Below are 17,263 nucleotides of genomic sequence, written 5' to 3'. Positions count from 1 at the left end.
AAAAAATAAGAAATAAGTTTGTTTTGCTATAAAATATTTTGGAAATTCATGCACTTTTTTTTAAATTTCTTGCTATTCTTACTTTCCATTATACATTTTTATAGGTATAAGGCATCCCCCCTTTCCTTCCTTTTTCTCCCTTCCTATCCTTCTCCTAGTTTTCCTGTGTTATTACAGCAATGTAGATCAACAGCTGCGGTCACAATTGTACAATTCTAACACTTCGCTCTTTATCTGTAGCAGGACTTTGTAGGTATAGATAATGGAAAAAAATTAGCATCAAATTATCAAGCTATATTTGACAGTTTCATTGGTGGTCCTTCTTTCCTTCTTTTCTTGTGCACTGGAAATGCACGCTGCAGCACTTAATTTCCTGGTACTGTAATCACCGTTATCAAGTGTGTTTACGACAATGTGTGTATATATTACACATATGCTTGTTTACCTATACATCTATTTCTGTTTGATTTTGCATGAAGGCTGCCTTATATTAGAGACAACATATGGTATTTTGAAATAGGCTTATTTTAGGAGCATAATAGTCTCTAGTTGGGACCATCCTGCTGCAAATGAATGGATTTAATTATTTTGATGGCTAAGTTGTATCCCATAGAGCAGATGTACCAGATTTCTTCATCCATACCTCTTTTGACGGGCATCTTGGATGTTTCCCTGTCATTGCTATTATGGATTATGAACTTCATGTATAATATATTCATTCCAAAATTCTTATGTCCTTTGGATTTCTTCTACGTTATACCAAAGACTTTGGAATCTCAATTTGGTTAAACATAGACCATACAGAGTGAGCCAATGAAAAGAACATATACAGCCAACGATGCACACAAGCCAACATCTTACATCCAGAAACTCAGGTTAGTTCATGGATGCCAACAACCCGTTCCAAGGACATATCACCTTGGTCTAGAATTGTTCAAATTTTCATTCCCACATTTATGGCTTAGTATCTGCCAAAGCTTATTTACAAAACCCTGCATTCTTTTTCTCAGGTCAGACTGCTCTTATCACCATTGATGCTCTGAGACCTGGCTAAATTCTCACAAGTCATAAAGGATGATTATAGAACCTCACAAAGAAATAAATCTCCTCCCCCCAAAATAAAAGTTTTCGATGACATTTTTACATAGCCAAGGAAAGCTAGCTTCTTCCCTCCTGGCCAAGGAGCATCAGAAAGACTTCATCATCAAAATTCTCAGCTTGGAATAGGCCCAGTTGGGCAGCTAAGGGGATACTCTAGCTGGGTTGAGTTTCCCACCAATGAGCGCATGGGCTGTAAATGGGGCTGCGTTCCGATCAGGATACGAGTGTAATCCCACTCAGCACAAGTGTGGACTGGAAATGGAAGCACCAAGCCGGGTCAGACCCCAACACCATCTGGTGCTCTGCAGGACCAGAGGAAATGTATGACAGACTAGGCTAGGTCTCAGCCCTTACTGAATTATGTGTAAGCTGTATGGGGGTATGGAAGAGCCATGGCTGGGTTGAAACATCCAACAATAAGAACCAGATTGGGTTAAAGAACAGTCAGGAAACACCACTGTTCCTGCTAGGACAGGAGGTGAACTGAACAGGGCTGGCTCATGGACCCACTGGTATGCGCGAAACCTGGCACTGGGAGAGTTTCTGACGGAGGAGCCTGGGCAACTCCTCTGGCAGGACACAGTCCCTGCAGGTAAACACAAGAAGCACAATAGGAAACAGCCCAGAAGAGGCTATGGAAATTATCCCACTGGTGTGCACATGGCATGGATTAGGGGCAGACCAAGCTGAACCTGTTCACATCACCTGCTTGGTGAGTCCGAGCACCAGAACAGAGTGTGGGTCAAGCCAGATTCAGTTGCGACACATACTAGTACACAATAAGGAATGCCAAGGTGAGATGAGCCGTACCAGATGTGGTTGCAGCGCCCAAACAGCACATGTGATAATCAGGGGGAGGAGGCAAAGCTGACAGGGGAATGTGGGCTCCCCTGCTGGACAACTACTTCCATTGGAAAGCGTGAGTCGGGATGGGGGCAGATCAGAATAGGCAGGGCTGCTACATCTGTGGGCCTCATGTGGGCTAGATAAGGGAAGGGCCACGGTGGGCTGACTGTTCCAACAGGTGCAAGCAAAAACCAGAGTGGTTGAGGGTTGGTTGGGCTAGCCGCAGTGCTAGCTGGCAGACTCTTGAAAACTCATTGAGTGTTTGTATGTGGAATCAACAAGTAGGAAGAACTAGAGTGCAGTGTATAAACTACGTCTTGAGGCTGAATGATTTGCAGTGAACTCTCTGAATAATTGCCATGTACTGTCACTGTGCTAGATACAGGCAGAACAGATTCACACAGAAGGTAATTTCAAAGAAAGAAAGGAAGACCTGAACTTTGCTGATTTTCTCAATCCAGAAATCGGATGAAAGGTATTTCTGGACTATGGTGTCCTAATGGGTCCCAGAGAGGATAGCCAGACATAGACTTTGCTAAATAAGTTCTTGCAGGTGGCCCAGAATAAAGTAAGCTCAAGTTATCTCAGTAATGGAGCATTTGTTATAGCAGTGCAAAGGCAGATGGGGAGAAAAGAAATTCTACCAGTAGCAATGTCATTCCTTATAACTAGGCCAAGCTAATCAAGTATTAGCAGTTCTAGAATTGTGGTGTCCTATGAGTATGTAAGAATAGATTAAACACAAATAACTTTATATATATATATTTTTTTCACTTACTCTTTTTAAATTTCAAATGGATTTCTGATAGTGCATATCATAAATTAGGATAGTTGCATTATAAATATGCAAATACACACAATTAATCTTAGTGGCAAAGAAAATAATTTTTAAATACTGTTCCTGCACATTGTTAAACATTATGTGGTTAAGTGGATGCATGTAGTTAGCCCTAAGGAGTAAAATCTAAGACACTGAGTATCACTTCCAGGTTAAGACCATGAAGTCAGTTCATGATTCTGGCTTATTTGGCTCTGAAAATTATTGAAAAGTCTGGTATTTCACATGTTACTTCAAAACAGTGAAGCCTTCCATCAGCCTGGGTCACTGGAAACTGTGAGCACATTTCCTATGGGTAATGGATAGGAACTCTGTGTTAATAATGAGTTTTGTTTAGTTAAATCACTGAGATGTTGAAGTTATTATTTGCAGAACAGCTGAATAATTAAAGGGTGTCAAGCCAAATGTTTTATGATGGAGTAGGCAACTTGTTTGTTTTCTCTTCCCACTTCATTTTTTTTTTCTAACTCTCTGAGAGTTCTTTACAGACACCTGCTCATCTAAAGTCCATTAACCTGTCTACAGCGTGTCAGATTCATGCAACAGGAAGGTACTTCTTGTGATTATTTCTGACCTCCCATGGTTTGCATTAGCAAGAATATGAGGTCAAGAGCTATATGCTGGACTTAAACCCAGGTATTCTTGTATGGGAGACAGGTGCCTTGACTGATCTCTTAACTGCTAGGCCAAATACCCTTCTCTTCAAAGGATCTGGATTTATGGAAAGCAGTTAGTAAGTGTAGCATGAGTGAACCAAAAAGTCTGTGTGAAGAAATAAATGTTGGATTTGGTGACTTTTGAAAAAAGTGTATTTGAAGAAACTGTATTTGGCAGAAATCCAGTCAATTGGGAATGGGTCTTCTCAAAGGAGAATTCTGAAAACATTTTCAATTCACACTTTCTTTCAACAAATACTTATTGAATGCCCTTTATTTCTCAGGTTATTTCCGCAACATAACAGCAGATAAAATGTTTCCACTTTTCCTTCTTCATCTAGAAAAGGCTATTTTAAAAGCTATGATTGGGGATTTGAGCATTGTTTTTCGAATACCGTCATCAATCTGGACATTTGGTCCAGGCAGCGCTATGAGGAGAATGGATAACAATTTTAGCAGATTCTGCTGAAAACTTCCACTCATTTTTCCACAGGCAGCTAATCTTAGGTCTCAGCAATGCAATATCCCAATGAGTAGAGGATAAAACGGACTGAAAGGTGAAATGCTGCCAACAACAGAAGTCATAAAGAAACTCACTCTTTCAGGGTGACATTGCAAGGACCTGGGTATTGATGGGTGGAACTCCGACCTCTGCAGCCAGAAAGGCAAGATGAGAACTGATGCGCTTATAACTTAATATAATGTCTGGGCCATTTCCTTGTGAGTAGAAAAGGAAATTGAGGAGGATGCTTTCATACCCTTAGTAAGAATGTGCAGAGGATTATAACTGAATTGTGAGAGGTTTATCTTGACAATGCCTCAGCCATTTCCAAGTTGCTGACTGCACACTCAGCATAAGGTAAAAATCTCAGGAAAATCAATGCGACTCACCTCTTTAAGGAGAGGACCTCTTTAAGGAGAGGACTTTAGCCACTATGCTAGTGTGCAGGGCCCTATCTTAGGCTTCTAACAGGCATTTTTAATGTCAAGTAAAAGCAATAAAATCAGATAAGAAGAGAATCTGTAAGTTGACTAGAAAGTTTTAGAAAAGAGTCATCAACTAAACAGAAGCTGTAAAATGGAGAGATTACAGGGTTTGGCATTACAGGGTGGAGCTGAACTCCACCTAGAAAGAGGAGTCAGACATCTTCCACTGCTTTCCCAGGCACATTAGCAGGGCAGTAGATCAGAAGCAGCAATCCAGTATAAGATGCTGGTAACACAATTGGCTAAAGGCAGTTTAGCTTTAGCCTGGTAAAATAAACATCTTCTAAAACATATAAAAATGAAAAGAATTTATCAGCATGTAGCCAGCCTCATAAAATTTAAGAGTGTACTTCACAAAGAGTAGAAAGACAATCAGCAGCATGGCATAATGTGACAGCAGAAAACATCGTAGAAACAAGTATACAAAACAAAAACCAGCAACAACTTAGGGCATAATTAGGTTAGATTCCCCAATTAAAAGCCACAGACTACTTTTCATTGGAGAAAAAAATTCTCTATGCTGCTTACAAGACACATATTTCACCAAGAAAGGTTATATACATACAGACTGAAAGGATAGGAAAATATTCAAGTCAATGGAAATTAGAAATGATCATGAGTAGCCACATTCATGTCAAACACAACAGACTTTCAGACATCTGCTCTAAGTGAGAAAGAAGATCATGGTGTAACCAATAAGAGATCAGTTCAATAAGAACACTTGACTACATGACAGGTATATGCATATGACGCTAGAATACCCAGCATCAGAAGATAAACGTTAATGTCTCCAAAGAGAGAAGTAATGGGAGAACTTCAAAGCCCCCCTTCAACAGCGATAGGTCAATCACCAAAACAACAAAACTTAACGGAGGAACAAAAGAGCTAATGTACACTCTGGACAAAGAACAGCCACAGTATACATGTTCTGTATCAGCTCATGAAATATTCTCCAGAATAGAACATCTACTAAACCATAAAATGATTCTCAACAAATTCAAAACGCTGAAAAATTGTCAAATATCTTTTTTTAAAGAATGATTTATTTTTTATTGCAAAGTCAGATATTTAGAGATAAGGAGAAACAGAGAGGAAGATCTGTGCGATGATTCGCTCCCCAAGTGACTGCAGTGGCTGCAACTGCGCCAGTCGAAGCCAGGAGCCTGTAGCTCCCTCCAGGTCTCCCACGCGGGTGCAGGGTCCTAAGGCTTTGGGCCGTCCTCGACTGCTTTCCCAGGCCACAAGCAGGGAGCTGGATGGGAAGTGGGGCTGCTGGGATTAGAACTGGCCCCCATATGGGATCCTGGCACGCTCAAGGCAAGGACTTTAACCATTAGGCCACCATGCAGGGCCCTCCCATACCTTTTCTAATCACAATGAAATGAAACTGGAAATTAACAGCAGAAGAAACTCTACCAAACAGAGTCTGCATACGGAGAGCCAGCAGGACGCTCCTGCGAGAACAATGGGTCACAGCAGAAATCTGCAGGAAGATTTAAGAATTTCTTGAAATGAATGAAAATGAAAGCAAAATATCAAGACATAGGATACAATGTTAGCAATGTTAACAAGAAAGTGTATAGCAATAAGTGCCAACATTAGAAACTGAAAAAGTATGGGATAAAAAAAGGGATCAAGAACAGCAGGGACGTCTATGCTCCTCCGCCGCTTGGAGAGCCAGTGTCATGGCAGCCTGCGTGGAGTTGGCAGGAGTGTCCTGCGGCACTGGGCAGTCATTAAAGCCAGGGAAGAAGGACGGGTGCCCGCTGGGCCGGTGGGACGTCTTGGGAAGGAGTGGAAGCAGCTGATTGTGACGCCATCCCGAGGCCTGGGCGTGTCTCGGGCAGGCCTCGGGCCCCTCATTGTGCTGTCACCTCCGGCGCTCCGAGTTCTGGGTTAGTCCCGCCAAGGTCGCGGTTGGAGAAGGTTCGGCGGGACGGTCGGGACGCCTAAGATGGCGATTTGATGCTAAAAAGTGGCTTCTGCGAAACCAGCAACGATGTCTTCCTGGTTGGGGAGCATCAGCTCTGGTCTAGGCCATTCTCTGGGACAAGTGGGGGGCGGTTTGGTGTCCCTCACTGGCCACATCTCTAATTTTACAAAGGATATGCTCGTGCAAGGAGCAGGGGAAGTAGCAGAATTACCAACTTCCGGAAGAGGAGAAATTGAACTCCTTCATTTGCTCTTAAAATCAGAAAATGAAAGGCTCCAAAACCTATGTAGTGATCTTGAAGAGAAACATGAATCGTTAGAACGTCAAATGAAACAGCAGTCAACAAGTTACACAGGCCAGCTTCAGCAAAAAGAGAGGGAAATTTACCACCTTAAAGTCAGACAAGCAGAGCTGCAGAAGGAGCTGGTAAAGCTGAAGGCGTTCCACTCAGCACGTGGCAGCATTGTCGCCATCTGCACCTCATCATGTGCACTAGGCTACGGGGCCGGTCAGCCCAGGCCAGCATTTAGTGATGAGGACATGATTAGTATTGACTTGAATTCCTCAGAAGAAGAAATTTATTGGCTGCCTAGTGAAGGCTCGGGGCTCGAGTCTGAGGTTGGCCACTGGAAAAACATAGTCGAGGTTTCTAAGGACGAAAGACCACATCGTTCTGATCAAAACGAAGTCAGCAAGCTGCAGAAAATAATCAAAGATCTTAAACAAAATCAAAAACAGGAACTTGATAACTGCCAACATGAAATAGCAGAATTGCAAGATGCACATCATCTGCAACTGGCTGAGCTGACTTGTCAACACCGAGAGGAAGTGCATGCTCATGAGGCACGGGTTGAGGAGCTTCAACAACTATTGGAGCAAGGTTTTTCAGGAGACTACCACGCTAAAGTCTCCGAGATGCAAAAGTCCATCGAAGTATTGCAAACAGAAAAAACTGAATCCTCCCAAAAAATCAACGAACTGGAGGGTAAAATAAAAGACATGACTCAAAGATTAACTTCTGCCGAACATGACAACGATAGTTTGCGGAGAGAATACGAACAGCTGAATGTGGAAAAGGGACAAATCTTGCTTGAATGTGAGACGTTACGAGTGGAATGTGAGAGGCTGGCATGTTGTGCTGAGAAGCCCGTGGAGCCTGCGGCGGGCGAAGAAACCATTGCGGTGGCGGAGGAAGTGCTCAGGCTCCAGCAGGCACTAGCTGACAGTGAAAATGAAACCAAAACGCTGAATCAACATGTAATTTTAATGAAAGATCAGCTATTAAACCAACGAAACGAAGGCGATGTTATCATCAGTAAACTAAAAGAAGATCTAGATCATGAAAAAAAGCGAGTTCATCAGCTTGAGAGGGACAAAGCAAACATTTCTGAAGAATTGGAGGAGGAGAGAAAAAATTTAAATCAGAATGAATTTGAGCTGTGTGCTTTGCATTCAACCAAGCAGGAGCTTGAAGATAAAGTACAAGATTTAGTTGATCAGCTAAATAAGGCACAGAAAAACAATGAAGGCATCCAGAAAGAGAATCTGCACCTTAAAATGAACCTTCAGCAAAATGAGGAGGAGCATAGTAGAATTAGAAAAGAATTAATTATTAGTCAAGACCTTAGTAATAATTGTAACAATTTACTTAAAGAAAAGGAAATTGAAGTAAGAAACTTAAAGCAGCAGCTTTCAGAAGTCGAAAAGCGTGATGAAAATTTACAGAAAATTGCCTTTGAGCTCAGAATAGAAAATGAGAAGTTGATTTTGGCATGTGAACAGGTGAAACATAACTTAGAAGAGTCTGTTACTGTAAACAATCGGGTTTCTTTAGAAAAAGACATGATTGTGGAGACCCTGACAAGGGAAAAGGAGCAGCTAGAAGCTCAGTTACATGGCGCTGAGCAGAGGCTGTCGGAGGAGGCCGGCAGGCACAGGCAGAGCCTCGAGGAGCTGTCCAGCGCACACGCGTTGGATTCCTCTGCCCTTAAGCTGGAACAGGAACGTTTACTGAAACTCAATCAGGAGAAGGACTTGGAAATAGCGGCTCTGCAAAAGAGCATTGAGAAACTAGACACCCGTCACAAACATACCGAGGAGCTTTTGTCGTCTAGTTTAGAAAGGCAGGAGCAGCTGACACAAGTTATAAATGAGAAGGAAAACTGCATTGAAAATCTTCATGAAAAAAGTTCAGAGCTGCAGGCAGAATTGGACAGATGTATTGAGACTTCTAAAAAGAATGAAATTTTACAACAGACGGTAGAGGAAAAGGATAGAAGCCTGGGCTGCATTAAAGAAGAAATTAATCATCTCCAGGAGGAGCTCGAGTGGCTCAGGGAGCAGCAGAGTCGGGCTGCGCAGGGCGCCGAGCCCGGATCCCCTGACAGCGTGGCCAAACTAGAGTCAGAGGTGACCCATCTGACCATTGTCAAGGAACATCTGGAAGAAGAGATTAAGGAACATCTAAAGATCATTGAAGATCAAAGACAGGGTAAGAGGCAGCTGCTTCAGTCTCTGCAGGTGCTGAAGAAGGCGATGGAGGAGTATAAGCACCAGTATGAGCAAATGAATGCCAGCCATGCGCTGCTGTTGTCAGAGAAAGATGAGGAAATTCAGAACCTGCAGAAAACAATTGAACAGATCAAAACCCAGCTGCCCGAGGAAGGACAGCATATCCCCACCAAAAACTGTAATATCTGTCCTGAAGCGAAAGTTCAAAATGTTAGCCTTGAAAACAAAAGTGAAAAACATGAACTATCTAAAGCAGAAACAGAAGAGTTAGTAAAAGGAATACAAGAGCGAGATTTGGAGATTAAGCTTCTACATGAAAAGAATATATCTTTAACTAAACGGATTGACCAACTATCAAAGGATGACGTAGGAAAGCTAACTCAACTTCTTCAGCAGAAGGATTTGGAAATCCAAGCTCTTCATGTTCAAATGTCTTCGCCGTCCTACTCCCAGGACATCCTTGCCCTTCAGCAGCAGCTGCAAGCCTATGCTACGGAGAGAGAGCAGGTATTAGCTGTTCTCAGTGCCCAAACGAGGGAAAACAGCCATCTCAAAACGGAATATCACAAAATGATGGACATAGTGTTTGCCAAAGAGTCAGCACTCGTTAAACTCCAACAAGAAAATAAACAAATGTCCTCCAAGCTGGAGAACACCAGCCAAGAAATGTTTAGAGAAACACTTCAGAATCTATCACGGATCATAAGAGAAAAGGACTTTGAGGTAGACGCATTACGGCAAAAATGCGAGACCTTATTGACGGTCCTGCAAACCTCTGGCACCGGTAATGAGGCCGGGGGTGTTAACAGTGATCAGTTTGAAAAGCTGTTACAGGAACGTGACCAGTTAAGACAAAAGGTAAGCAAAATGTTAGAGTGGAAAGAGCAAGTCACAACTGTGGTCCGGAATATGCACCATGAGTCAGCCCATCTCCACCAAGAGCTGCTTCAGCTCCAAGAGCAAATGTTGGAAAGCAGCAAGAGTAGCGTGAAATTGCAAGGCAACTACGATGACCTGATACAGAATTATGAACAAAATGAAAACAAACTGAAAAATTTGAGGCGCGAGTTGACACAAATGCAGCGCTATTTGGGGCAGCAAGGCAATGCCAAAGACCTCTCTATAGGAAAACTTGATAGCATTTCACCCCCACCGCTCACTGGGTCATTGTCTCCTTGTGAGGCAGCAGGGCCTCTTGGAGCCTGTGAGTCTGATAGAACCAGGGAGACTTCCCCATCGCTTCAGCAAGAGGTAGAAGAGCTAAGGAGATCCCTGAAAGAAAGAGAAAATACCATCAGAAGACTGCAGGAGAATAACCAACACCTGTTTGACTCCATTGCTGCTGCCGCAGAGCTGGGAAGGAAACAGCACGAGCAGCACGATTCGGAGCTCAGGCAGCTGAAGCAAACGTATGATGTCCTGCAAAACCTCCTCAAGGAGAAAGACCTCCTCCTCGAGGACCGAAGTCATCGGCTGCTTTCCTCAAATGAGAATTTGGCCAACACAGTGAGTGAAAATGAAATTTTAAGACAGGCAGTAACAAACCTAAAGGAGAGAATACTAATTTTAGAAATGGACATTTCAAAACTAAAGGATGAAAATGACAAAATAGTGGAAGAGACTAGGGAGAAGGAGCATGCACATCAAGCATTACAAGAGACGAACATGAAGATCTCCATGATGTTGCAAGAAAAAGAGGCCGAGTGTCATTCACTGAAGGACAAAGCTGTTGCTTTTGAGCAACTGTTGAAGGAAAAAGCACAGGGCAAGGCCGAGGAGTTAAATGAACTTTTAAAAACAGTTAAGTCAATGCAGAAGAAAGATCAGTTTTTGAAACAGCAAGGCTGTGTTGCTCAATGGGTGAGTGGGTGGCTTGGAGGGGGAGCCCAAACTGACCCCAACACACCTCCAAGACCAAAGCAGCAGGCCAGGCTCAACAGGTCATTTGTGGAACTTTTTGTCAGTTACTTGCAAACGGAATCACTCCCATCATCCATTCCACCGTCCAAACTTCCGGCCAGTGAGACGAAACCTCTGGATTCTGGACTTGACCTGGGCAGACCCGGAAGCCTTCTGCTGGAGCCCCACACGGACTTACTGCCACCAGTGGTTACATTGGCACCACCGTCAGTGCCAGCGCACAACAGCACTGGAGTTGTGACACAAGATCTTTTAAAGAAGTAGATCTCTGCAAACAGGGAGAGGAAAAGCTTCGAAGAACTTGCTTTTTTGTTCTTTTTTGTTTTGTTTCTCTTTGTTTTTTTTGTTTCGTTTTGTTTTTCTTTTTTGTTCATTCTTTTTTTCTTATCTTATTCTTTGTTTTTTGGGGTTATTTTTCCTTTTTGTTTTAGTTTTTAGGGTTTTTTTGGTCTTTTTGTTGCTTTTTTCTTATTCTATTTTTGTTTCAGTATTTTCATTTTTGTTTTTTCATTTTTTCTTTTTTTGTTCGTTTTTTAGGTTCTTTTTCTCATTTGTTTTAGTTTTCATTTTGTTTATTTTTTAGTTTTCTTTTTTGTTGTTTTTGCTTTTTAGGCTTTTCTTAATTTTAGTTTTTTTGTTTGCTTTTTAATTTTTCTTTTTGTTCTTTTTAGGTTTGAAATTTTTTGTTCTTTTTGGTTTAGTGTTTGTTTTTTAGTTTTTCTTTGTTTTTGTTAAGCTTATTTATTCTGTTTTTGTTTAGGTTTTTCATTTTTGTTTGCCTTTTAGTTCTTTTTTGTTTTTTTAATTTTTCTTGTTTTTGTTTTAGTTTTATCTGTTCTTTAGTTTCTTCTTTTATTTTTTGTTGTTTAGTTTTTTTCCTTATTTTTTTCTTGTTTCATTTGTTTTTGTTTTGTAGTTTTTTTCTTTTTTGCTTCTTTTTTCTTTTTTGTTTTAGAAGGTTTGTTAATGCTAATGGAGGTCCAGTGTCAGCAAGTGTCCCGCAAGAAGTTCACATCTTTATCATTTACAACATAGCGGTTTAAAGATTTGTTAATGCTATGCGAGGTCCGATGTCCATGTCACCAAGCGCCCTGCAAAAGGTTCATATAGTTACCATTGTCAATCTCCAGCTATAATAAAACCGTCCTTTTCAATGCTTTTGACAGTTGCCGTGGTCTGAGGAACAACTGTTCTTTTACTTTCCTGATTAGACCTAATTTAAGCTAGAAATATTTACGTTTTATGTTAATTTACAAACATTTTAAAAAGTGAAAAAGCTGGTAGCTGTGTATCAGCTTTTTATTTCCTTCCTCTGAAGCTTGTTGAAGCAAGAGAAATGTGATGACCTGTTGCAGGTCAGAGAGACATTAAGAGCAGCGGTGGCTTCTGGCACAGTGTGGACACAGAGCGGAGGCACTGTGTGTAATAGGCTTACAGGTTGGGTGTCCCGGGAGGCTCTAGTGCCCGAGAGGGAGCATACACTTGATTCTGTGCATTTAAAAAGACTAACACCCGGCTCCAGCAGCGAATGTGCCCATTGTAGCCTCCCTGTGCTGGCTCTTGTGATCAGCACAAGTCCTCACCTTGGTCCCCCTGAGCCCCTGACAGCCACCGAGTGTTCTCAGCAGGTTTCACCCAGCACGTTCCCCTGGTGTGGCTGCACCACTTCATGTGGATGACTCTGGTGTCTGTCCAAAGCCACATGTCTCCTCACACAGCCAGGCAGAGCTTTCAGCCCAGCATTGGGCTGTGCAGCCACACCCGTGCAGCTGCAGGGAGCAGTGGCACTGGAAGCCCATGGAGCTGCCTCCTGCCTCTGCCTGAGATGCTGCTACCAAGGCAGGGGGAGGACCCAGGAGGGTCCCTCCTCATCAGGGGCTTCCTGAGGATGACCCATCACCACGCCACATTTTGTAAGCAAGGAAGGGTGAAAATAAGACTTAACTGTGTAAACAGCCCGGCTGTGAGCGACTCAGTGTGGCTGGCTGTACACTTTGCCATGGCTGACGGGATATTTCTCATGTACTGACATAGGCTAAAACCTCTGTCAGCCATCCCTGCATAGCCTTGTGGGGAAGCTGGCATGCAGATCCTGGGTCAGAACTGTTGAGCTGCCCCTTGGCTCACATGGGATGATATGCTTTGAAACCCACCGGGTGGAAAGCGCCGTGGATCACCGCGGAGGTGACACACCGAGCCTCCTGGATGTTCCAGCCCCGCAGCACGGTGCACTGCGGGGGACGTCGCACCGCGAGAGAACGTGGAGCCGCAGACCACCAGCCTCGGGCAGGAGCCAGATTTAGACTGAATCCTCTGGCTGTCACAGTATTGGAAGTTGAAGATTCAGAAGTGAAACCTTTGTGGGGTAGGGATCGAATGTCACTCTGAGTTCTATATGCTCCTTATGAAGGTGCCCCGCTGACTGTCCGAATTATTTGCTGCTCACCACTGAATTTTTATTTCAGCGTGGAGCAACAGAAATACTAGGTTTGAAGTTAAAAAACTGTTCATTTTGGGAACATGCAAAGTATTTTGTAAAGGAAGCACATGATGGCTACGTCATCATATTTGAAATGCCTTTAATGACATTCTGAATGTTCCTTCCCTGGTCAGTACAGCCTGTCTCCCCCACTCCCACCTCATCCCAGCCCAGCACCAACCCCAGAGCTTCACATCAGTTTGGAAGCTGTTGCAGATGGATTGCATAGCCACGTATCACCGAGCATGCTGTTACAAAGCCTCAGCTGAAATCACTATCTCCTAAATAATGTGCTGAAACATAGTACCCACATGCTTTTTCTGTCGCTGACGCTGGAGCTGAACGACCCGCATACCAGACATAACTCATGGTTTTCTGGAGCTGAGTCCCGTCAGAGATGAGCCATCTGCTCAAGGAATCTTTCCTGTCTAGGTGGCAAGGAAGCCTAGAGGTCCACTCCTAGCCCTCAGCCAGCCCAGCAGTGCCCTGGCTGTGGTGTTGCAGCCATAGTCATTCTGGAGGGGTGTGTGTGTGTGTGTGTGTGTGTGTTGGGGAAGGGGGAGGTAATTGGCCTTCAAGTCTTGTGAAGGAGAACATCCAGTGTTTTGACATCTTATGTTCTAAATTATTCACATAGTGGCTTTAGGTTTCAAATTCATTATTATTTTTATTCTGACCTGAGTCTCCTTTCTAGCTTTACCCTTTACTATTTCCTCATTTGATGTTTTTTTCTGCTTGAAAGTAATTCTGGTAGATGGAAACCGTGTAAAATTCGCTTTCTGTGTGTTCCTGTGATACTGTTAAGATATCAAATTTGCAAAGACGTTTGCATCAGCCTTGAGCTTATTTCACAGTTCTAAGAACAACCCTTCAATGTTTGTTTTTGTTTATTTGGAAATCAGAGTGATGAAAAGAGATGAAGCCACAGAGGGAGCCTCCATCCACTGATTTACTCCCCAAATAATTGCAGTGACAAGGTCTGGAACAAGCTAAAGCCAGGAATATGGAACACCATCAAGATAGATAGAGGAATCCAAGGATTTGGTCATCTTCGGCTGCTTTCCCAGGCGCATTAGCAGGGCAGTAGATCAGAAGCAGCGATCCAGTACAAGATGCTGGTAACTTACACAGTTGGCTGAGCCATTGTTTCAAAACATAAGCTCTTGTCAGATTCGGACTTATTAAACTCCCTCAGAGAAACGATCAATAATCTCGTCTGTGGCCTTTAAAAGAGGGCAAATATTGCACTAGAATTCGTGCAAAAAAAGAAATGGGAAATTCAACATTCTAAATTCCCACTGCAAGTCTCTGTTACAAATGAACTCCTGAAATGTTTCTAAAAGAATTAAATAGTTTATACCTATTGATCAAAAACTACTGACCTAAGTTGTAAACTAGAATTACATGGGTTGCACAAGAGGATGAGCAAATGAAGCTTGAAAAGATGTATTGTGCTTTACAAACAAAGGCAGAATTTCTGTGGTGCTCGGCGTGGAGTATCTAGATTGATTTGTATCAAGCTAAGAATTTTGATGATGAAGTCTTTCTGATGCTCCTTGGCCAGGAGGGAAGAAGCTAGCTTTCCTTGGCTATGTAAAAATGTCATCGAAAACTTTTATTTTGGGGGGAGGAGATTTATTTCTTTGTGAGGTTCTATAATCATCCTTTATGACTTGTGAGAATTTAGCCAGGTCTCAGAGCATCAATGGTGATAAGAGCAGTCTGACCTGAGAAAAAGAATGCAGGGTTTTGTAAATAAGCTTTGGCAGATATTAAGCCATAAATGTGGGAATGAAAATTTGAACAATTCTAGACCAAGGTGATATGTCCTTGGAACGGGTTGTTGGCATCCATGAACTAACCTGAGTTTCTGGATGTAAGATGTTGGCTTGTGTGCATCGTTGGCTGTATATGTTCTTTTCATTGGCTCACTCTGTATGGTCTATGTTTAACCAAATTGAGATTTCAAAGTCTTTGGTATAACGTAGAAGAAATCCAAAGGACATAAGAATTTTTGAATGAATATATTATGCATGAAATATTTGTCTTTCTCATCCAACTATCTTCCTTGAGAGAACCCAGAGGATATTACTTTCTTGAGGTTACTGCTAAATATATCAGTATTACGTGGGTGACATAGAGGGTGAAGCTGCACTTACCATGCCACCATCCCACACGGGCATGGGGTTGAACCAGCAGGAGAAAGACACTCTTTGTCTCTCTCAGTCTCTTTCTTCCCAACCCTTGTCTCTCTGCAATTCTGACTAAATGTTGTGATAGCTCCTTTACCTATAGGCCAGGTGTGATCAGATGTGTTTTTTCTTTACATTTATTTTTTTAGTGAAAGCTTATTAATTTCAAGTTTAAAAGTTAACATCTTCAAATATTTTCCACAGTCACTTCAAATGTAGCCAGTATATCCGTACACATATATACTATTTTTTTTTTTGAAAACAGAGATATTACTATCACAGAGGGTTGTTTGTATTCAGTGTGACTAACGGAATCCCTGAGTGCAGAGGTGAAGCAGGAAAGCACAATTACCCGAGACAGAGTGAGAACAAAGTTTGGATAGAGCAGGTGTGGTGGAAGAGATATCAGAATACATTGACCGTCAGAAATCTCTAGTGCTGACTAAGCACTATTTCCAAAAATGAAGCAGAAGGCTCTCTGACAAAATTTCCTTTTCTCTGCGTATCAAAAGATAAACCTCTGGCTTTAATTGGAAAATTTAATTTCAGTTCTGACTGTGAAGAGATAGTTATGAGATTTTCCCAGAATTAAATCTAAGCCAAGTTATTAAAAGGGAACCTTTGTTCTTTTTAGTAAAATTTTGGTAATAATATATTTACTGTACTTCTTCCTGCAAGACTTAGCAAAGGGTTGAATCCTGCAGTCAATATCTACAGTATCCATTGTGTATTGGATGCAGTGGCCTCGTGGGCATGTTATGTGATGATTTCTCAAGTTCCTAAGTGTAAAAATGAAATGAAAACATCTCATAAACTGAGGCAAGCCTTACGTTGCCTTCCCAATCAGTGGAGGTCAAAGAACAGTCTAGTAGAAACCCTTGGAATTTCACTCCCATGCCAAAAATGAAATTAAAATGAATTCTGTCATCCTAGATAAATTGTAGCAATTACTGTTAATATTAGAGACTAGAAAAATCATGAATTATCATTTTTAACAAATCTCCATTTAATTCAGTGTGTGTGTTCTTGTACAGAAGTCATATAGGTCTCGAAAAATGACCACAAATTAGAAATTAATCAGCTGGTGACATCACTTCAATACCAGCTACTGTTGAAAATGTAATTTCTTGACTAACATCAACACTGCCTTTGGTATTTGACCTATGAAAATAGTTGCCTTTGTTTTTTTAAACAGGTTCTCTCAAGTTCTCACACTATTTGCCAGAGCCAAACTGGGGAAAAAAAAGTCATTGTGTCTTTTAATATTATCATTATAAAAGTTTAAGCAGCCATTTTGGATTTTGGATGTAGCATACCACATTTTTATGAGCTATCATGACACATTTGTTGAGTGATTTGTAGGATTGGAAGTTTTGAGTGAGATCCAAAACAAGAGAATTCTTGGCAGCAGGTGAGGGCTCCACTGCAAGTGCATTCTGCACTGGAGTCTGGAACTGAATATTGCATGGAGCTTCGTCCACCCTAGTGGAATAAGGCTTGGGATGTGGGAACAAACCTTAGCCTCCTTCTGAAAATAACTATTCACCTCTGGAGAAGCAGATACTACTTGATGGTAATCATAGAACATCATTAAAATGAAAGCATTCAACCTTCCATCTCACTCCCTCTTTGCTGATAAAAAATGACAGTATAACTTAATCCCAAGCCTCTATGAAGGCTCATCAACCTCAATCAGAACAGGTGCATATCAAAGTAAAATCTGAACTCATTAAAATTCTTTTCTTTTGTCTTCTTAGCACTTAGCATGCATAATGACATTAAGAAGGAGTATCATGAAGG

General features: G+C 41.9%; 1 protein-coding gene across 1 annotated transcript; it reads left to right on the top strand.

Moving 5' to 3' along the window:
• Positions 1-6,427: 6,427 nt before the first annotated feature.
• Positions 6,428-11,056, top strand: LOC131480902 (thyroid receptor-interacting protein 11-like). Its single transcript, XM_058667372.1, has one exon. The coding sequence runs from the start codon at positions 6,428-6,430 to the stop codon at positions 11,054-11,056; it is 4,629 nt and encodes a 1,542-aa protein (XP_058523355.1).
• The last annotated feature ends 6,207 nt before the right edge of the window (positions 11,057-17,263 follow it).

This window comes from Ochotona princeps, chromosome 8 (genome assembly GCF_030435755.1).
Source record: "Ochotona princeps isolate mOchPri1 chromosome 8, mOchPri1.hap1, whole genome shotgun sequence".
NCBI classification, from domain to species: domain Eukaryota; kingdom Metazoa; phylum Chordata; class Mammalia; order Lagomorpha; family Ochotonidae; genus Ochotona; species Ochotona princeps.
The sequence above is the reverse complement of the archived record's forward strand: the minus strand, read 5'-3'. Positions and strand labels throughout refer to the sequence as shown.